The 23,615-nt window shown below is 40.6% G+C and overlaps 1 protein-coding gene across 1 annotated transcript in view; it reads right to left on the bottom strand.

Moving 5' to 3' along the window:
• Positions 1 to 4,578: 4,578 nt before the first annotated feature.
• The window catches only part of LOC124144348 (unconventional myosin-Id-like), an 82,377-nt gene continuing 63,340 nt past the window's right edge, over positions 4,579 to 23,615 (bottom strand). The window contains exons 13-24 of the mRNA XM_046513715.2: positions 20,241 to 20,386; positions 17,654 to 17,708; positions 17,213 to 17,290; positions 14,224 to 14,390; positions 13,430 to 13,634; positions 12,476 to 12,597; positions 11,858 to 11,959; positions 10,632 to 10,776; positions 9,202 to 9,303; positions 8,536 to 8,652; positions 7,060 to 7,208; positions 4,579 to 6,382 (exon numbers count right to left, since the gene is read on the bottom strand). Coding sequence (XP_046369671.2) covers positions 6,223 to 6,382; positions 7,060 to 7,208; positions 8,536 to 8,652; positions 9,202 to 9,303; positions 10,632 to 10,776; positions 11,858 to 11,959; positions 12,476 to 12,597; positions 13,430 to 13,634; positions 14,224 to 14,390; positions 17,213 to 17,290; positions 17,654 to 17,708; positions 20,241 to 20,386 — 1,548 coding nt within the window. The 3' untranslated portion in view covers positions 4,579 to 6,222. The remainder of the gene's footprint in view (positions 6,383 to 7,059; positions 7,209 to 8,535; positions 8,653 to 9,201; positions 9,304 to 10,631; positions 10,777 to 11,857; positions 11,960 to 12,475; positions 12,598 to 13,429; positions 13,635 to 14,223; positions 14,391 to 17,212; positions 17,291 to 17,653; positions 17,709 to 20,240; positions 20,387 to 23,615) is intronic.

The raw sequence follows: 23,615 nt of genomic DNA, 5'->3' as shown, positions 1-23,615 counted from the left end.
AGGGGTTGTATACTCCCCAGGGAGTGGAGAATGGATTTAAGTGCACACTGATCCAAAGACTAGGGTATTAACAACATAGTGCCATGAGCATTTACTTGATAAAAGTGATCTGGCACATTCATAAATGGAATTATTATCATAATAATTATCATTATTGGATAAATACATATATACACTGGCATAGGGTAACGGGTTTGCAGCATGTCCTCTGATGGTACTGTGTACTATGTAGTGCACTCATACTGGCTGGCTAGTGACTATTTTAACATATTCTATATTGATATAGCTTGGCAGTTGAATATTCTTACATATTCTTTCTAAATATTGCCTGGCTGGTACATATTCTAACAGATTCTATCTTGATACTGGTTTTCTCTTGAACATTTAGCATCTCTCGTAATTGGATATGGTTGTCTGGTGAATATTCTGACTGTTCTTAATATTGGCAAAGACTGACTTCAATTTATTATTTGCATTAATTGAGAGGAGAAAATTTTCTAAAGATTTGATGCTATAAGCATTCTACCATTCATATCATCAAACTCCATCAGATCTTAGACAAACTTACACATCAAGTTTTACTTCAGCCAAAATATATTTATTACATGTTCGCCTTTATGTGCTTTACACAATATTTGTTTGTTTTTTTTACCAAAGGGAATAGGCATTCAAAAGACAGATAACTCATGTCTTACAGAATCAGAATACAGTAAACTACGTTTTTAGTGAACACGCTTATAAGGAACTGACGGATATAACGAACTGTTTTGGTCCTGTCCATTTACTGTAAATTTGTTGTACATATGCTTACAACGAATTATGGTTATAACGAACTAAAATTAGTGGTCCCTTTGAGTTCGTTATAACCGTAGTTTACTGTATGTGCTCACCAACCCTGAAATAGTAGCTCTGGAATAGGCACAACCAAACTATCTCCACACACTGCTGATGATAGCCAGAATGAACCTTGACTGGAGACGACACAAAGCAAGGCTTAGATCTGTATTGTTATTAGGGATGTCACGATTCACCGATTGTACCGGTGCACTGGTAGATAATTCTCATGATACGATATCAGATACATGATAATTATATCGATATGAAATTCTATTGAAATCTGCATCCAATTGTTTGCATTTCGATTTATTTTTTTATTCGCATCGAAATGTCATCATGTTTTCTGAATTTGACACATACGAAAATTTGTTTGTTTCTGACACTTGTTTGAATAAACAATCAACCTTTTAAGTATTATCATTTTACAAAATAATCTACTGAGAGTGATTAGAACACATAATTGTGAATGTGATATGTAATTAAAAAGTTTGCTTCTACATTTACGCATAAAAGGTCAGTATTGCTGTATAGAGATCGTATCTTGACCTCAAAATTGAGATACGTATCGTATTGTGAGGTACCTGTATCGTGACACCCCTAATTGTTTAGCCAAATAAATTACTGAATCATACTATTATCAAATCAACAAATACAATGTCAAAGTCAGAGATACCGATGTACATCTCTCTAGTGAAGAGCCACAAAGCTCATATCAACAGGCATCTAACATAGCAATTAACATTTCACAAATATTGACTGACATCTTTGGAATACTTAAATCAACTTAACACAAATCATACACTGCTCATGGTTCTATCAGATCTTATTACACAATCCATATTGTTGAAATATTGTACACTATGTACACTAGTCACACACATGAGCACATGGTACAGGCACTTTGTACAATGACAGACATGACATCTATAACTATGGCAACTAGAAGTAGTGCTGGCTAGGTTTAAAGTCTGTTGTAGATGGGGGGCGGTCGGGTAGCCTAGTTGTTAAAGTTGTTGATCGTCACGCCGAACACCCAGGTTCGATTCCCGACATGGGTACAATGTGTGAAGCCCATTTCTGGTGTCCCCCACCGTGATATTGCTGGAATATTGCTAAAAGCGGCATAAAACCATACTCACTTACTCACTCACTATTGTAGATGGGTTCATGGAGGAACCTATACTTGAACATAACACAGGGATGAATGTAGGATTCTCAACTATCACGGTAAGTGCCTTTGGCAGGCAAATGGGAAAAAAATTGTCATTTGGTTCAAAATTGGGGGTTAATATTCCTCTTCTTAAGTTCAGATGTTTTGAAATGTGGCATTAAAGGCAATAATGTAACTTAAAGCTCTTCCTCTGTATTGCTCCCTAAACACAAAAGCCTATAAATAATTACCGTATTTACTTGTGTATAATATGCAATTATGGGCAATTAAATCCTGAAAAGAAATATCTCTCGTGTATAATACGCACAGACTTTTCTTTAGTATCATTTCAGGCTGTCATGATCTGTCATCGGAAAAAGCATATCAACAAATCTGTATTGAATTTACGCAAGTTAATCCTGTTGTTACACTATCTGGTAATCAATCAATGTTCACTGTATATCTGACCTTATGTTTGTCATCTATTTTATTAATTTTATACAAAATTTCATTCAAAAATGATAACCTAAATTTCAGCGAAATTGTGTCCCTCCGATACTTACAACTTACGCTTACCAACATACCGTGACAGTGCCAAATCACATTATTCACAGCAACAATGACGATATTTTCTTCTGTTTCATTTTTTACGAGTCCACACATCAAGATAAACATATGTCATTGTTAACTTTCAATAAGAAAATAAGACAACACGAAAACCTATTTGGGTAGTTTTCCTTTGTTTACATCACATGCTGTCACAGAAGCCACACGGAGTGCTAGAGTTATGGTCACTTTGATGTATAATATATTTTCTCGTGCACCTCACAGTTGCACAGTTTTAGTAGCATATCTTTATAATTGAAAACAATATGTAAGTCCGGATGAGGGAAATCATGAAACCATCACATGACGGTGTCACTCAGCAAAGATCGATGCCACCCGCTCCATCTTCATCAGCTGTGAGTGAGTGAGTGAGTGAGTGAGTTTGGTTTAACGCCGCTTTTAACAGTATTCCAGTTATATCGCGGCGTGTCAACTTAATGTGGGAGGAAAGCCCGAAGTGATGCAGGTCACAGACGTTTACCACTTCGGTGAAACCCACGGGCACGGGTATGGTGCTGACAAACCTAGAAACATAATCGGGGCGAACCGGGATTCGAACCCACAATCATAGATTTCTGGAGTGCCCAAGGGACGTAACTCTGCACAGCGAATCGCGGCGCCTTAGACGACTGGGCCACCCGTGCCCCTCATCAGCTGTGACAACAAACACAGCTCACTGGGGGCCATTTCTACCACATAATCCACACAGGGATTAAAACCCTCTACTATATTTGGAAACTGACTTTACATAATCCGAATACATAATCCTACACACAAACACAGCAGCACTTCAGTCAAGTCCATCCTCCACAGCACAATCAAACCTATAGTTGTAACCCCTGCTACCTGATTGCCAGGGCATCACCTACTTCTAAACCTCATCATTTCTAAATACCGTATTCGACGTAATAAGCGCCTAGGGCACTCTCAAAATTAGAAATAGGGGGCTCTTATTAGAATATTATTTTGGTGAAAAAATCAGAGTTAAAGGATAAATTCGTGGTTTATGCTGACAGCCTGTAATGTTTATATATGACAGATATATTTTTCCAGAATTTTCATTGCCCATAATTAAGGGTGCATATAACACACAAGTGCGTATTATACACGAATAAGTAAGTCTTGTGTACATTGATCAATCGTAAGGGGTGCTAATTGGAATTGTTCACTTGCCAATATATTAGCAAATAGCGCTGTGGGCGCTTATTAGAGAGGGGCGCTTATTACGTCGAATACGGTATTTCTAAAACTGACGGTCATAACTTCTGGTTTTAGGTCAAACAATGTTATACTTATAACCATCAGCATAATTTTAACTTGGAAACATTCTGTTTTCTGTCTACCAGTCTGCTACATAAATGGTTATGATATTAAATGTGGCTATCAAGTGGCTACCATAACTATACCGATAAGTCGACATTTCGTAGGCATCGTAAGCACCTCCTCGTAAGCATGCAGTGCTTTGCAAAAACTAAAACTTCAGGGTCTCATTCCTCAAAGTGATCTTAGCGCTATGATGTTGGTAAGCCTATGTTAAAATACGGGACTAATGATCACCTTAGTGCCGAGATCGCTTTGAGGCACGGGGCCCAGGGGTCCGTTCCACAAAGCGATCATACTGGTAATGTGATCTAACCTCCATACTTTAACATAGACTTATGACTGTCGTAGCCCTACCAGCGCTTTGAAGAAAGGAGTCTAGGCTTATTCAGGACTATAAGTTACCCAATATTTACATTAACTATATTTCATGTTGAGTTCAGGACACACAGGTGTCGACAGTCCCATTCAAACAGAAATAAATCACACCAAATTTGATTCTTGAACAACAACTGACTGGCAATTATTTCAGACACAATGGTACGCAAGCCGATACAATTTGACCATAAATCAAGTGCATTTTTTAAATATGACAGAACTCAGCATGTCAGTGCATGGTGAAATAAAAAAGATTTCATTTCACTATTATTTTCAACTACTTTCTCAAATTGACATACGGGTACAAATAATCTTGTAAAATATCAAAGATTATAGGAGCTGATTTGACCGGTCAGTTGACTCCTCCTTGACATTTCAAGACAACCGTTCATTGAAAATATAGTCTTGAACATACAAAATGGAGTAAGGCATTACTGAATATCAAAGAAGACCTCTTCTAAGGCGTTACCCAGGTTCCAAAATGGGAAAAGACATTATCAAACGTCAGCCTCCAGTTTGAGACCTGAGTAAGGCATTACTGAACGTCAGAGAGAACTTCTTCTAAGGCGTTATCCAGGTTTCCAAATGCGGCAAGGCATTACTGATTGTCAGAGACTTCTTCTAAGGCGCTAACTGGGGTAAGGCATTATTAAACATCAAAGAACACTTCTAAGGCTGTGAAGTCAACAATTAATAATTTCCATCACGAATGTACAAAAACTTCTTGAAGGACTCGGATGACACTGATGACCTGAATTGGCCAATGATATTTTATGCTCAGGTCCCAGCATGCAGTAGTGAAATGACAAACATGTTCTCTCCTGCTTTGCTGACATAAAATTAGTATGGAAACTGCACCCGGTGACTTTATGTACAATATGAATAAAATAACAAATATATTCCATTGTAAAAATAATGTTGATACATTGTCAGTGTTATCAGGAGTATAACGATACGTTGATATATCACAATATGTCAGTCATGGTATGATGTCCCTTGCAGTATGCAAACATGTATAGCGATACTGCAAACATGGATATCGATACTGCAAACATGGATATCGATACAGCAAGCATGGATATTGATACAGTAAACATGGATATCGATACCGCAAACATGCACATAGATACCACAAGCATGGATATCGATACCACAAATATCTTAAATCAATCATCATCATCATCATCATCATCATTTATCATGACATGATTAAATGTCAACATGAAATATTATACTGACAAATTTAGTGAATAGTGATATTTTAGCCAATGAGAATCTTTCTTCTCCACCACAAGATGAATCACTCAATACATCCATGTGTAAATCTGTTACTCTGTACATGGGCAAATATGAAAGAAATGAAAATAAAAGTTGATACATATCATTCTGTCAAGTACAGTAGAGGACAAAAATAACTGGGTATATATTTTTAGTTGTCACTTTTATAGATAAGTTTTCGGAGAGTTGGGTTTTACACCTTTTTCAACAACACTTCAGCATTATCACAATAATAACACCAGAATCGTACCACAGTGGAATAAAACCCTAGCGTTCGGTGTGACGAGCAAACACTAACCACTGGGCTACCCAACCACTATTTAGTTTAAACAAGTTTTTAACACACAAATTGCACTGGTGATAAACTGGCATGAATATGCGCATTGTGACCTTTAAACAAAAATTTCATACGGTTTAAAGATGTGATCTGAAACAATCAAATCTTGAATTCCAACACTTCTAATGATACTTCAACACTTGAGCAAATGGTTACATAATTTCAGACATGGGTAACCCATTTGTCAGTGCGTGAATACACAGATACTTGAGTCCAATAGTTGAGATTGTTGTCTTGTCTTGTATGAAAGCTGTAGTCCCGCCCTGCTGTCAGTGCGAGTGTCAACTAGATGTGAGTAATCTGTGCCATGGCTTCGCTACGTTGACGGCCACATCAGTGCCAGATCCTGTCCTTCCTTCTTGAACACCGGCCCACCATTCACTGCTGTAGATCGGATAAAAATATTTCGTTGTTTGTTCCCAAGCATACAGGACACATTCTTTGCTACAGTGACCTTCAGCTCTTTTTTATATGTTCTGAAAATTTAAAAAAAAATTCAGCAGGGGTTAGAGTGAGTGAGTGAGTGAGTGAGTTTGGTTTTACGCCGCTTTTAGCAATATTCCAGCAATATCACGGCGGGGGACACCAGAAATGGGCTTCACACATTGTACCCATGTCGGGATTCGAACCCGGGTCTTCGGCGTGACGAGCGAACGCTTTAACCACTAGGCTACCCGACCGCCCCAGCAGGGGTTAGAGGATAAATGAAATGAAATGAAATTAAAATTTGGTACATCTCGACATTGAGGGCAAACACAATGAGCATTGGTCCAAATTCTTGGTTTTCTGTACCAGTAAACACGAAAATCACACATGCAGGCATTCATCTACGATCTTACACGAAGTGCCTGTGCTGACAAAATTAGAACAAAACATTTTTTTTCACTCGAAAATTAAAATATTTGAAAACTTAACAAAGTCTTAAGTATTCTGACATTGCATTGACTGCATTACATTATTTGTTTGTTTGTTTGTTTGTTTGTTATTTAGTGCTTCTACTCATCAATAGCCAGTTATATGACGGTGGCTTTTAAATGATCAAGTCTGGTCTATGCAAACCACTGACTTTACAACTACTGTTAAAGTATGTTTTTAACAAATCACGAATACTTATCAGGTAAAGTGGGATTTGAAAACCATGATCATGACCTACCTGCGCCAGAAGGAGGCAAGAGCCCCGACCATCTCCCCAACTCTCTCCTCGTTGACCTTGCTCTGTAGACAGAGGACCAGATCATTGCCGCTGTTCAGGTGGACCACAATCAGCTGGTCACGCTCCGGAGACACTGCCAGACCCGTCACCTGGGCAGAGAGACAGCAAGTGGTTAAATGAAGTCTTAAAACAATTTTTAAAAATTTGATACAGATATCAGATGATGTCAATTCAACAAAGCACCTTTGACGCATAAATGAAGATAAGCACATTGGCACATTTAGATATCTTGTTCAAGTGGACATACTTTCCTCCGCCTTTTACAATTCCAATTCCTGAATGTTTCCATGGAATAACTGTTTCGTTTTTCTTTGTTTGTTTGTTTGTTTGTTTGTTGTTTAACGCGCACTCAGCAATATTCCAGCTATATGACAGCGGTCTGTAAATAATCGAGTCTGGACCAGACAATCCAGTGATTGACAGCATGAGCATCGATCCACACATTTGGGATCGATGACATGTATCAACCAAGTCAGCGAGCCTGACCACCTGATCCTGTTAGTCGCCTTTTACGACAAGCATAGTCGCCTTTTACGACAAGCATAGTCGCCTTTTAAGGCAAGTATGGGTTGCTGAAGACCTATTCTACCCCGGAACCTTCACGGGTCCCATTGAATAACTGAAATTACACCTGTCCCTTGTGTGGGAACAGTACAGACATTTCAACTCTATATTTAACATATTTTCATAAGCGAATCGTAAACTTTCTTGAAATGGACATATGAATGGTGTAATCAAAAAACATATATGTTGATTGATGTTACACATGATTATCAATTTATTCTCTTTTGTGCATAATTTGGTTCTTCACAAAAATTCTAGGCGAAATGAGCCATAAATTTGAAGAACAATTTCAGCTTTCAGTCTGGTACACGTAAACCATGGGTGAGAGGGTATAGATTGTGATGAGGTGTGTGTGATGCAGGTTTTAGACGTTTACCACTTTGGTGAAACCCACGATCATGGGTACGGTGCTGACAAACCTAGAAACATAATCAGGGCAAATCAGGGATTCAAACCCACAATCATGGGTACGGTGCTGACAAACCTAGAAACATAATCGGGGCAAATCAGGGATTCAAACCTATGAACACAGGGTTCTGGCATGCCCAAGGGAGCAGTGAGTGAGTTGGGTTTAACGCTGCTTTTAACAGTATTCCAGTTATATCATGGCGTGTCAGCTTAATGTGGGAGGAAAGCCCGAAGTGATGCAGGTCTCAGACGTTTACCATTTCAGTGAAACCCACAAGCACGGGTATGGTGCTGACAAACCTAGGAACATAATCAGGGCGAACATGGATTCGAACCCACAATCATAGATTTCTGGCGTGCCCAACTCTGCACAGTGAATTGCAACGCCTCAGACAACTGGCCACTGATGCTCCGTCTGTTAGTAGACGTATATATGATACTCACATCTGAAATAGGCGTCCCCTTCCTCATCGCTTTGAACTTCTTCTTGGGGTCAAGCTTGTAGATGTATTTGTCTGTGATGACCACACCCCTGTCAGCAGTTTTGTTGAATTTGTTTGCCTGAATAAATAAGTCTTATGTTACCTTGTGGCAACGAGGAACTCGACAAAGAAAGCTTCAAAACATTGATTTTAACATTTCTGGTTGTCGTCATTGTCAGTCTCAGAAGTAGGTGATACTTGTTGTTGTTATTGTAATTATAGGTGTTGTAATCATTATCATTATTATTATATAAAATCCCATAACTCTTCTTTTCTTTTGGGCCAGACAATCTTGTCAATGATTTCATGTGCAACAATCCACGGTACCTAGAAATGTGAAATTACTCCACCTGTGTTTAAATCATTTCTAGAACACAGTCACCTGTAGAACCCACCAAGATCAAATCACGGCAAGACGTATCTATCACGGCAACACGTATCTTTCAAGACAACACATATTTATCATGGCAACACGTATCCATCACGGCAACATGTATCTATCACAGCAACACGTATCTATCACACCAACATGTATCTATCACACCAACATGTATCTATCACACCAACATGTATCTATCACGGCAACAGTGCTTCATCCCTCCTGCTCCGCCATTCGATCCACTCTTACCTTCTTGACAAAGGATGAGAAGAGGACCCGGCTGTAGTGGTCCTGACTCTTGAGGACACTCATCTGGGACACAAAGTCATGGGTGGAGCTGTTGTCTTTGGTCTGACACAGAAACAAGTCATTGGTATCAGATCCACCACAACCAACACAGTACACGATATGGAACAGAGTTATCCAGACCCATATATAAACAAAACTACTCTACCTGCTCAGAGACCGATATTCAGTCCATGTCTGCCCCATATATAAACAAAACTACTGAACCTGCTCGGACGCCAGTATTCAGTCCATGTCTGCCCCATATATAAACAAAACTACTCAACCTGCTCGGACGCCAGTATTCAGTCCATGTCTGCCCTTATATAAACAAAACTACTCAACCTGCTCGGACGCCAGTATTCAGTCCATGTCTGCCCCATATATAAACAAAACTACTCAACCTGCTCGGACGCCAGTATTCAGTCCATGTCTGCCCCATATATAAACAAAACAATTCAACCTGCTCAGAGGCCGATATTCAGTCCATGTCTGCCCCATATATAAACAAAACTACTCAACCTGCTCGGACGCCAGTATTCAGTCCATGTCTGCCCCATATATAAACAAAACTACTCAACCTGCTCGGACGCCAGTATTCAGTCCATGCCTGCCCCATATATAAACAAAACAATTCAACCTGCTCAGAGGCCGATATTCAGTCCATGTCTGCCCCATATATAAACAAAACTACTCAACCTGCTCGGACGCCAGTATTCAGTCCATGTCTGCCCCATATATAAACAAAACTACTCAACCTGCTTGGACGCCAGTATTCAGTCCATGTCTGCCCATATATAAACAAAACTACTCAACCTGCTTGGACGCCAGTATTCAGTCCATGTCTGCCCATATATAAACAAAACTACTCAACCTGCTCAGAGGCCGATATTCAGTCCATGTCTGCCCATATATAAACAAATCTACTGAACCTGCTCAGAGGCCGATATTCAGTCCATGTCTGCCCCATATATAAACAAAACTACTCTACCTGCTCAGAGGCCAATATTCAGTCCGTGTCTGCCCCATATATAAACAAAACTACTCAACCTGCTCAGAGGCCAATAGTATGATCCAACTGTTAACAACATCCTCAAATTGTAATCAATTAGTTTTTCCAAATCATGCTATTGCTTTGTCAAGGTGATTTTCATTTCCCTGTATGACCAATAACAAGAACAATCAAGAGGATGCAAAGCCTAGGTTTACATTATTGAAATCATTGCACTCTTTAGTACTTCTGAATGAACAAACAAACAAACGTTGTCAAAATCCCAATTTTAAACAAAGTATTGATTTTTCCCAAATTAGGCTGCCGAGGGCACATAGTTTGTAATCTTAGATATATTCCTGTATTGGAAGTGCAGATGGAACTGTCTCCCCTTGATCCTCACCGAAGACAGGTAGTTGCTCTCCCACTTTCGCTTCAGGCCATAATCGATCCTCTGGCCCTTGAGAGCATCGGACGCTGCACATTTGAGGCGGAGAGCTGGCCGATCCTCCTTGGGTATGTTGCGTAGTATCATGTTTGCTCTCCATCTGAGGTAAGAAAAACAGGTTGGTTGGTGTGTTGTTTCACGCTGCACTCAGCAATATTCCAGCTATATGACGGCTGTCTGTAAATAATCGAGTCTGGACCAGACAATCCTGTGATTGACATCATGAACATCGATCCATGCAATTGGGATATGATGACACGCATCAACCAAGTCAGCGAGCCTGACCACCCAATCCTGTTAGTCGCCTTTTACAAGCATAGTCACCTTTTACGACAAGCATGGTCGCCTTTTACGGCAAGCATGGGTTGCTGAAGACCTATTCTTCCCCGGATCTTCACGGGTCAAAAACACCAGAAGTGAGTGAGGGAGTCTGGTTTTATGCTACTTTAGCCATATTCCAATAATATCATGGCCTCAGATACATTGTACTGATGTTGGGAATCAAACCTGGGACCCATTCCACAAAGTGCTCAGAGTGCGACGACTGTCGTAAGTCAGTGCTAAAAAGATGGGGTTACGATTGTCTCAGCTCTAAGATTGCCATATGGAACAGGGTCAGGTGTTCAACCACCAGTCTTCTCCACGTGTGGACTGTCCTTGTGTGGACTGTCCATATAGAGGACTGTCCGTGTGGAGGACCGTCCGTGTGGACCCTCCATGTGGAGGACTGACCGTGTGGACTGTCCATGTAGAGGACTGTCCGTGTGGAGGACCGTCCGTGTGGACCGTCTGTGTGGAGGACTGACCGTGTGGACTGTCCGTGTGGAGGACTGACCGTGTGGACTGTCCATGTGGAGGACTGACCGTGTGGACTGTCCGTGTGGAGGACCGTCCGTGTGGACTGTCCATGTGGAGGACTGACCGTGTGGACTGTCCATGTGGAGGACTGACCGTGTGGACTGTCCCTGTAGAGGACTGACTGTGTGGACTGTCCATGTGGAGGACTGACTGTGTGGACTGTCCCTGTAGAGGACTGACTGTGTGGACTGTCCATGTGGAGGACTGACCGTGTGGACTGTCCCTGTAGAGGACTGACTGTGTGGACTGTCCATGTGGAGGACTGACTGTGTGGACTGTCCGTGTGGAGGACTGTCCGTGTGGAGGACTGACAGTGGACTTACCTGTTGTGTATTCTCTGCAGCATGCTGACCAGTCCCTCCAGGACGGACGGAGGTCGCGGCCACTGGATATTCTTGCCATAGTCCTTCTTGTTCCTCACATTCCTGAAACAAACACATACCTGCTAATTCTAAGAGTGTCCAGGTCACGAATACTTCTAGACCTTATTTCCAGGCCATCAAATATTTCCATATTTATGCAAATCAACACTGGAAAATGAATGTGTTTAACTTAAGTATTGTCAAGTTGACAACAGGAATGACATATTTTTGGTGGGTTTTTTAAATCTGAAGGCCTTTTAAAGCTTTTTGATATACTCATATTCCTTCAACTTCCTCCTCTTGTGTCTTTCTAATATAATTTAAATCATACCGAACGAAACTTTTTCTTGAATTGGTATAATACGGACAGATGTCTAAAACAAACTAAAATTTCAGTTACAAATGACCAAAAACTTCAACAGGCTACAAAATGACAATCCTTAATCAAGAAGCCTTAACAACATCTTTTTTTAACTAATCTTCTCTGCAGCCTGTTTGAAGAATCCCGAGAGGGATGGCCTCATAAGGAGTGTTCCCTCCTGTGCTGAATCAGGCCTTCTATCATGTCTACAGGTTTACCTGAAGCGCTCGACAAGACTCATGATGTAGGATCTCATCTTGTATTTCCTGTAGCGTCCCATGATCAGGTAGATGGCTCTCATCTTCTTCACCCGGGATCGGGCCATTCCTCCCCGCCAATGCTGAAACAACAACACAGTGTTGCCTGATCAGTGTTTAAAGAACCCATCCTTCAATAAGAGAACACCTCCATGGTCTAGTAGTAGAGCGTCCGCCCGGAGAGCAGAAGGTCCAGGGTGCGATCCCCACAGCATCATACCAAAAGACGTTAAAAGATGGTACTTGTTGTTACCCTGTCTGGCGCTCGGCATTAAGGGGCTAAAACAAGGCTCGGAGTCAGTATACTGTGTCTGAGTGGGATATTCATGTTAAACTACTGCGTGGTATCTCTGTGGGCTGGCACTATAAAAGCATGCATGCACGCACACACAAACGCTATCACTCTATCAAGTTATCCATTATATAACTCTATATAAGTGCAATAATCTTGCACGCGACAAAAAAACCCATTTTACCTAACCTCCTTTATTAAGATCAGGGCCCCCTTGCACAAAGCAATCTTAGCGCTAAGACTATTGTAAGCCTATGTTAAAGTATGGGAGTTACGATCATCTTAGCGCTAAGATCGCTTTGTGCAAGTGGGCCCAGGTGATCAAAGTTCCCTCAGTGTTTACTTCCCATGAAGATCTACGGAGGTGTTGTCAGATCTTAAAACAGTGTGTGTGATTGAGTATGCTTTTACGCCACTTTTAGCAATATTCCAGCAATATCACGGCGGGGGACACCAGAAATGGGCTCCACACATTGTACCCATGTCGGGAATCAAACCCGGGTTTTCGACGTGACGAGCAAACGCTTTAACCACCAGGCTAACCGACCGCCCCAGATCTCAACACAGGAGGTATGATATTGGAGTAGAATATTGACTTAATGATATGGTGTGCAAATCCTTACCGTTTGCAGGAAGAGCACTATTGGTGGTATCTTGGAGTCACGGGTTTCTTCCAGCGAGAACAGGGTCTGAGGGGATCGGATGAACAGTTTGGAGCGTCCGTATTTGACATCACTGTCAAAGTTCAGCTCCTGTATAATACTCTTGACGCCATCAAAATCAGATCCCCGGAACTTGGGCCATGTCTTCGACGTGATACACTTGTACCTGAAACACAACAGATGCTTGATGACTGAACTTTGTTTGTTCTAGTCGTAAATTGATACGATACAGATAAACCTTTGTTTTACAGTTGTCACATGTAGATTTGATACCTGCAAAGTTTTCAAATTTGACACCTAACTGCAGAATTTTTGAAAACATAGCTAGTTCCCACCATTCTACTGCACTAATAACAAGAAGAATTTGAACTCATCGTAACAGACCCATGAAGATCTGGGTTATATAATTAGCACTGGTCTTCAGCAGACTTTGTTGTCGCAAGAGGCGACTAACGGGATCGGAAGGTCAGGCTTGCTGACTTGGTTGACACATGTCAACGTATCCAAATCACGTGGATCGTGTTCATGATGTCAATCACTGGATTGTCTGGTCCACACTTGATTATTTACAGACCGCCGTAATATAGCTGGAATATTGCTGAGTGCAGCTTTAAACACCAGAAAACAAACAATTATTTGTAACAGTGTAAGATGTGGCGTTTACAGTAGAGTATTCTGGGATTCGTACCCGCGATCATATGTTTATGGCATAACTTAGAGACGCAACACCCCAACTTTCACCATGTCAATCTCACCTCTGTAGGAACCTGGTGTAGCCCATCCTGTAGGCAAACCCTGCCCTCCTCACACGGACGTTCTCCATCAGGCCCAGGTACATCACCTGGTGCTTCACCCTCGTGTCGTCGAACACCACCGGCGACTTGATCTCATTCGGCTTGACACACCGCACATAGTGGGGCTCCTGAAGTGAAGGTCACGCAGCTTGTTTAGTGAACCGCTTACAGTACTCATTCCACTTCATACAAGGTGAGGTGAAATGGGGTTTAACGTCGCGTCCAAGATTATTGCACATATATAGCGACGTGCATGTACGTGTGTGTGTTTGTGTGGCTGCTTGTACTAGTCCGGACTGATGCCGATTTAGTGCTAGCTCACTGAGATACCATGCTGCAGTTTAACATGAATACCCCACTCAGACACAGTATACATGGTATACTGACTCCGAGCCGACCAGTCCTTGTTTTAGCCCCTTAATGCCGAGCGCAAGACAGGGTAACAACAAGTACCATCTTTTAACGTCTTTTGGTATGACGCGGTCGGGGATTGAACCCTGGACCTTCCGCTCTCCAGACGGACGCTCTACCACTAGACCACAGAGGCGGTCCTTCATACAAGGAAAAGTGTTCAAAGTCATTTGCGCTAGTCTAAACAGCCACTTATCTATCATTTTGAAACAAATATTTCACTTGCTATGTACAAGGTTCATAGCTAGGAAAACATTCCCCTTAAGCAGGAATACTGAAAATATACTGTTCAAAATCATATACTGTTCAAAAGAAATTAAGGACCAACAAATTCTTCATATTACTATATCAAAGGCTTTAAAAAAATAAAAGAAATGGTTCCGATTACTATTGAAAATATGGGACGTCCAGGCGGTGTTTTTTTGTGTTTTTCGCTTATTCAAACTAGTATGTAACCAAATAAACTGTTGTGTACCATCTACCAGGGAAAGAGATTCCCTACATAAACAAGCATACATAACTCCTATTGCTGTCATTACCATAGCACAGTAAAGCAGTGCACATGTAAAGGGAAGTAACTGCATGCTATATTGGATCACATTGTTGGTTAGAGCCAGGATTTTTTTTTAAATTTAAGAATGGAAATAAAAACGAAACGTGCGGCACACTTTAGGAGGATGTGGGTGGTGCCTGAGGACCAAGACTATTATTATTTTTTTGCAATGACTTGCACAGGAGAACCTCAGCACCTTGACACAGATATGCCTGCTGTAAAGGACAATGTCATACAAGTTGATTTACGTAACATATAAATACAAAACTCTTGGTTCAACTTGAACAATAACTTGACTGCCACCATCATGCCTCCCCAAAACATTCTTGTACACAGTCAATCTCATTAAAATCAGATCTTAGTTCTCGCTACCGCTAAACAAAGATTTGAGGACATCCCATTACAGGTCACGTCAGACCGACCTTGCGCGAACCTTGACAAGACCAATGGAATGACCAATCAGAAGGCAGCTTTCTCGTGCTTTACGGCACAAATTTCAAATTGGAGACTACGCTTCGAAACATATTTTAACAAATTCTCGATTACAAATTTGAAACTTGAACAAAAAAACATTCTGAGATGGTCTAGATTGTAAGGATTCAGTCGTTAAACCCGTACCTATCGTTCGGAATACCCCATGTTAAAGTTTTCGAGATTGCATGATTAGAAATCACATTCCGACTGTCACTTTCATAATCTGGTAAGTGACGCACTGATTGGTCGGATGAAAGGTCGTTCTGACGTGACCCCTAATGGGATGTTTTCAGATCTTTGTTTAGCGGTAGCGAGAACTAAGGTCTGATTTTAATGAGATTGGTACACAGTATACTTGATGAGAAGCCATGGTTTCATACCGATTCTAGCAATATTCTGCAATATCATGACCAGGGAATCGAACCCAAGCCTTGGCGTGAAGAGCGAACGCTTTAAGCACTGTAGCACCCACTGCCCCCTTGAAGCTGGAGGAAAGCCTGCTACTGATGTTGTTGGATTTTGATTAATTGTTTGGGTTAATTTTATATTTAGTGGGCTTCATTTAAGTTGTAAAGGGAAGTAACTGTTTTTCGTTGTTAGTATCACTATGTGCAAGAGACTGTTCTGTGCACAATCGGTAGTTATTCATTAAATACAAAACTTCAGTAACCGAAAAGTAAGACATTATTAACGTGACCATTTATTTATTTGAGTCTAAATATCAGTATATTCCGATATTTCTGCATTGTATTGAAGTCAATCAAGCCACCAGCACTACTCCAGTATTTCACCTATCTGTTTGAACATGTGATGATGAGCTAGAATAAACTAGACGAAGTTTAAGAGTGATTTGGCATCCTAAATCCTCGAAACCCACAGAATTGACTGAATGACAGTATCTCCCGTAGGGCTGGCACAGGTAACTCGGGTACTCGGGTTGGGCGGTTCCTGAGTAGGACCTCGGTACCCACAGGACTATCCGAGCCTGTTGTTAGTCACGTGATATATTGTTAAATGACAATAACAATAAAATTCCATGGTTACACTTCAAGTTGTAAAAGTTTGCATTTCTTTCTGACTATGCACACATTCCTTCTGACTTTTATACAACTAAGTGAAGTCAAAGTTTCAGTCAACTTCAGTATTTGCACGATCAGAACATTTAATACCATATTTAAGTACTTTTTGCTCTGGTAAAACTTTTCCCAATTGAACATTTTGTAACTAACTTGAGACCTATAGCGGGTACCCGGGTAGGGTCAGGTAATAGGGGGGTCGGGTACCCGGGTAGGGTCAGGTAATAGGGGGGTTGGGTACCCGGGTAGGGTCAGGTAATAGTGGGGTTGGGTACCCGGGTAGGGTCAGGTAATAGTGGGGTCAGGTAATAGGGGGTCGGGTACCCGGGTGGTGTCAGGTAATAGGGGGGTCGGGTACCCGGGTAGGGTCAGGTAATAGGGGGTCGGGTCTCTGGGTAGTAAATATGGACTCATCCCAGCCCTAATCTCCCGTTACCTTGGAGGCCAGGTTCTGCACCAGAGAGATGATGGAGCTCTTGAAGCTGGTGCCAGCTGTGATGGGGCGCTTGGTGGTCTGAAGTGAGATGACGGAAATAGTCTAGTAACCTTTATCTCAAAATATACAATTGACATTTTGAATAAGCTTGTTCTCTCCTGAGCACTAGAAAAGAATTCAATTCATGCAAAGGGATAGCAATTATTCCCCAGAACAATGAATCAATTATTAAATTGTGTAATACACACAATGATATATGGTAATCAATGGTAATGGGCAGTAATACATTACATCAATTATCTTAAAATACTGATTTTGATTTAATTTTGCTATCAGGTTACATGAGATCAATATCGGTAAACAAGTAATACAATTGCCCCAGGCTAAACACATTTAAAAGGCTGTCAGAGTAAAAGTCCCTCAACTCTAAACACAACAAACCTCAGTCACGGACAGCTTCCCTTCTGGCCACATACACTTGAGCAGCTCGTTGTCACTGTAACAATCACAACATGACATTGTCACTGTAACCATCAATTACATGACGTCACTGTAACAATCACAACATGATATTGTCTCTGTAACAATCACAACATGACATTGTCACTGTAACAATCACAACATGACATTGTCACTGTAACAATCACATCATGACATTGTCTCTGTAACAATCACAACATGACATTGTCTCTGTAACAATCACAACATGACATTGTCACTGTAACAATCACAACATGACATTGTCACTGTAACAATCACAACATGACGTTGTCACTGAAACAATCACAACATGACATTGTCACTGTAACAATCACAACATGACATTGTCACTGTAACAATCACAACATGACATTGTCACTGTAACAATCACAACATGACATTGTCACTGAAACAATCACAACATGACATTGTCACTGTAACAATCACAACATGACATTGTCACTGTAACAATCACAACATGACATTGTCACTGTAACAATCACAACATGACATTGTCACTGTAACAATCACAACATGACATTGTCACTGTAACAATCACAACATGACATTGTCACTGTAACAATCACAACATGATATTGTCACTGTAACAATCACAACATGTCATTGTCACTGTAACAATCACAACATGATATTGTCTCTGTAACAATCACAACATGACATTGTCACTGTAACAATCACAACATGACATTGTCACTGAAACAATCACAACATGACATTGTCACTGTAACAATCACAACATGACATTGTCACTGTAACAATCACAACATGACATTGTCACTGAAACAATCACAACATGACATTGTCACTGTAACAATCACAACATGACATTGTCACTGTAACAATCACAACATGACATTGTCACTGTAACAATCAAGTACATGTCATTGTCACTGTAACAATCACAACATGATATTGTCTCTGTAACAATCACAACATGATATTGTCTCTGTAACAATCACAACATGATATTGTTTCTGTAACAATCACAACATGATATTGTCTCTGTAACAATCACAACCTGACATTGTCACTGTAACAATCACAACATGACATTGTCACTGTAACAATCACAACATGACATTGTCACTGTAACAATCAAGTACATGTCATTGTCACTGTAACAATCACAACATGATATTGTCTCTGTAACAATCACAACATGATATTGTCTCTGTAACAATCACAACATGACATTGTCACTGTAACAATCACAACATGATATTGTCTCTGTAAAAATCAGGTACATGTCATTGTCACTGTAACAATCACAACATGACAGTCACTGTAACAATTAAGTACATGACGTCACTGTAACAATCACAACATGACGTTGTCACTGTAACCATCAAGTACATGACGTCACTGTAACAATCACAACATGACGTTGTCACTGTAACAAACACAACATGACATTGTCACTGTAACAATCAGGTACATGTCATTGTCACTGTGACAATCACAAAATGACACTGTGACTGTAACAATCAGGTACATGACATTGTAACAATCACTGTCACTGTAACAATCACAACATGACATTGTCACTGTAACAATGAAGTACATGACATTGTCACTGTAACAATCACAACATGACATTGTCACTGTAACAATCACAACATGACATTGTCACTGTAACAATCAAGTACATGTCATTGTCACTGTAACAATCACAACATGATATTGTCTCTGTAACAATCACAACATGATATTGTCACTGTAACAATCACAACATGATATTGTCACTGTAACAATCACAACATGATATTGTCTCTGTAACAATCACAACATGACATTGTCACTGTAACAATCACAACATGACATTGTCACTGTAACAATCAGGTACATGTCATTGTCACTGTAACAATCACAAAATGACACTGTGACTGTAACAATCAGGTACATGTCATTGTCACTGTAACAATCACAAAATGACACTGTGACTGTAACAATCAGGTACATGACATTGTAACAATCACTGTCACTGTAACAATCACAACATGACATTGTCACTGTAACAATCACAACATGACATTGTCACTGAATCAACAAAACATGACATTGTCACTGTAACAATCAAGTACACGACATTGTCACTGAATCAACAAAACATGACATTGTCACTGTAACAATCACAACATGACATTGTCACTGAATCAACAAAACATGACATTGTCACTGTAACAATCACAACATGACATTGTCACTGAAACAATAAAACATGACATTGTCACTGTAACAGTCATGACATTGTCACTGTAACAATCACAACATGACATTGTCACTGTAACAGTCATGACATTGTTTATGTAACAATCAGGTACATGACATCATTGTCACCATAACAATAATGTATTTACATGGCTAAAATTTAACTTTACAATTACAATCTGCTATGAATTCCACATCAATTTACCATATTTAACAATATATACATCCTGAAAGAAAACAGATAATAAATGCCATTTAATTTGCACATAAAAGTTCATGAAAGCTTCTCACAAAACTGAACCATTTATAAGAATCCCACCTGTTGAACAGAAGTCTCTTGCAGTCCTGGAAGAGAGTGTCCCTGTTCTTGTCGATGAAGCCCTCCACGGAGTAGGTGACATCGCCCGCGTAATGCTTAATACGGAAGTCCTTGTCATGGTCCAGGGTCTTGTCAGACGGCACAAGCTGAACAAATATGTGTAGTGAGTGCGTTAGTGGTTAAATGTCAATTTTAGAAATATTCCAGCAATATCACGGCAGGGGACACCAGACATGGGCTTCACACATTGTACCCACGTGGGGTATCGACTTTAAACAGTATTCCAGTTATACTAGAGTGTCAGATGGGAGGAAGGCATGTTTTAGAAGTTTACCACGGGTGACACATACGACGACGGGGATGAAGCCCACAAGACTCATAAGGGTGACTATGGGATTGATTCTGACTCACAATCAGGATCCTGGCATGCGTAAGGGAGGCAACTCTGTACATCAAATTAGTGCGCATAGAGAGCAGTTGTAGTATCCAGTAATGTAGAATGTAGGGCATAATTGTACATTATTTCAAAGGTTCAGTTGAGTGCTGGGAAAGATGTGAGTGAGTGAGTGAGTATGGTTTTACGCTGCTTTTAGCAATATTCCAGCAATATCAAGGCGGGGACACCAGAAATGGGCTTCACACATTGTACCCATGTCGGGAATCAAACCCGGGTCTTCGGCGTGACAAGCAAACGCTTTAACCACTAGGCTACCCAACCACCAAGGGAAATATAAGAAGTTTATGGAGAGAGTTCTGATTCTTATGAAGTAAAATGTTCTGAACAGATTCTGAATGGATACTCATATTCCTCTTCATACAAAAAGTATCTCAGATGAGAAAGTGGAAAAGTAAATTATGGCAAATGATTTGCCATATTTATGTAGGGATGCATTGATGATAACTATTGATGTCTCTTATCTTCAAAGTTGTACAACAAAGCAACTACATTTTTACAGACAGAGTGAGTGAGTGAGTGAGTGAGTGAGTGAGTGAGTGAGTGAGTGAGTGAGTGAGTGAGTGAGTGAGTGAGTGAGTGAGTGAGTGAGTGAGTGAGTGAGTGAGTTGGGTCTAATGCCGCTTTTAAAAGTATTCCAGTGATATCATGGTGTGTCAGCTTAATGTGGGAGGAAAGCCCCAAGTGATGCCGGTCTCAGATGTTTACCACTTCGGTGAAACCCACGAGCATGGGTATGGTGCTGACAAACCTAGAAACATTCGAACCCACAATCATAGATTTCTGTCGTGTCCAAGGGACGCAACTCTGCACAGCGAATCGCAGCGCCTTAGACGACTGGGCCACCTGTGCCCCCTTTTACAGACAGAAACGTTGCTGGCTCCATTACCATGAACACACATTTAGCAACAGGATGAGTTCCAGTATTCATCCCCATGGATTGTCTTTGTCAAAACCGTGAATCATCTCTGTCTAAGCAGTAAATCATCTCTGTCTAACCAGTGAATGGTCTATATCTAATGCCCCCATTTCACTACGACCACGAATATCCCGAATCACCCCGAATAGGAATTTTTTTATGTTCGTAGATAAATCTCAATCATTTCTTGAAGTTCTTAAGTGAATCTTATTAGATTCCCAAACAATCGTATACTTCACGGGAGTTCATCGAATCGGTGAGAAAGTTTTTGTCTGTCAAAAACTTTCGTGGAAGGGTCCCCAAATTGCAATTTCGTGGCTGTATCGTAATCCATTCGTAATTTATTCTTATGTTCCGTAACAGCTTCGTAATCGATTCTTTTGCATTCTTGGCTATTCTTAGCGATTCGAGGCTCCCAAAATTTCTTGTCCTCCGCCCTGAAAACATCCCGAAACAGCCACGAATGTCCCAAGTCAACTACGCATCATGTAAGAATTAAGTAAGAACGACATTTGGCATATTCGTAACTTAGCCGTAGGTGATTCTTACAATTCGTACATGATCCGTACATGAATCTTGTAATTCGTACATGTTTCTTAACCCATTCCTGGCGTTCTTCATATTTTTCAATCCGATTAGCAACAAAAGTTTGCATTATTGGCAAATTTCGGGGTGATTTGGGATATTCGTGGTCGTAATGAAAGGGGGGCATAAGCAGTGAATCATCTCTGACTACGCAGTGAATCATCTCTGTCTAAGCTGTGAATCATCTCTGTCTAAGCTGTAAATCAATTGTGTCTAAGCAGTGACTCATCTCTGTCTAAGCTGTGAATCATCTATGTCTAAGCTGTGAATCATCTCTGTCTAAGCAGTGAATCTTCTGTCCTAGCAGTGAATCATCTATGTCTAAGCAGTAAATCGTCTATGTCTAAGCAGTGAATCATCTATGTCTAAGCAGTGAATCATCTCTGTCTAAGCAGTGAATCATCTATGCCTAAGCAGAGAATCGTCTGTCTAAGCAGTGAATCATCTATGTCTAAGCAGTGAATCATCTATGTCTAAGCAGTGAATCATCTATGTCTAAGCAGAGAATTGTCTCTGTCTAAGCAGTAAATCGTCTCTGTCTAAGCTGTGAATCGTCTCTGTCTAAGCAGTGAATCATCTATGTCTAAGCAGTGATCATCTATGTCTAAGCAATGAATCATCTCTGTCTGAGCAGTGAATCGTCTCTGTCTAAGCAGTGAATCATCTATGACCAAGCAGTGAATCATCTAGGTCTAAGAAGTGAATCATCTATGTCTAAGCAGTGAATCATCTCTGTCTAAGCATTGAAACGTCTCTGTCTAAGCAGTGAATCGTCTATGTCTTAGCAGTGAATCTTCTGTCTTAGCAGTGAATCATCTCTGTCTAAGCAGTGAATCGTCTATTTCTAAGCAGTGAATCTTCTGTCTTAGCAGTGAATCATCTCTGTCTAAGCAGTGAATGGTCTGAGTCTAAGCAGTGAATGGTCTGTCTAAGCAGTGAATCATCTCTGTCTAAGCAGTGAATGGTCTGAGTCTAAGCAGTGAATCGTCTCTGTCTAAGCAGTGAATCATCTCCGTCCAAGCAGTGAATCGTCTATGTCTAAGCAGTGAATCTCCTGTCTAAGCAGTGAATCTCCTGTCTTAGCAGTGAATTTTCTGTCTAAGCAGTGAATCATCTCTGTCTAAGCTGTGAATCTCCTGTCTTAGCAGTGAATCTTGTGTCTTAGCAGTGAATCTTCTGTCTAAGCAGTGAATCATCTCTGTCTAAGCAGTGAATCATCTCCGTCTAAGCAGTGAATCGTCTATGTCTAAGCAGTGAATTGTCTCTGTCTAAGAAGTGAATTATCTCTGTCTAAGCAGTGAATCTCCTGTCTTAGCAGTGAATCTTGTGTCTTAGCAGTGAATCTTCTGTCTAAGCAGTGAATCATCTCTGTCTAAGCAGTGAATCATCTCCGTCTAAGCAGTGAATCATCTCCATC

The sequence above is a fragment of the Haliotis rufescens genome, unplaced genomic scaffold (genome assembly GCF_023055435.1).
Source record: "Haliotis rufescens isolate VD_foot unplaced genomic scaffold, xgHalRufe1.0.p SCAF_10, whole genome shotgun sequence".
Taxonomy (NCBI): Eukaryota; Metazoa; Mollusca; class Gastropoda; order Lepetellida; family Haliotidae; genus Haliotis; species Haliotis rufescens.
The sequence above is the reverse complement of the archived record's forward strand: the minus strand, read 5'-3'. Positions and strand labels throughout refer to the sequence as shown.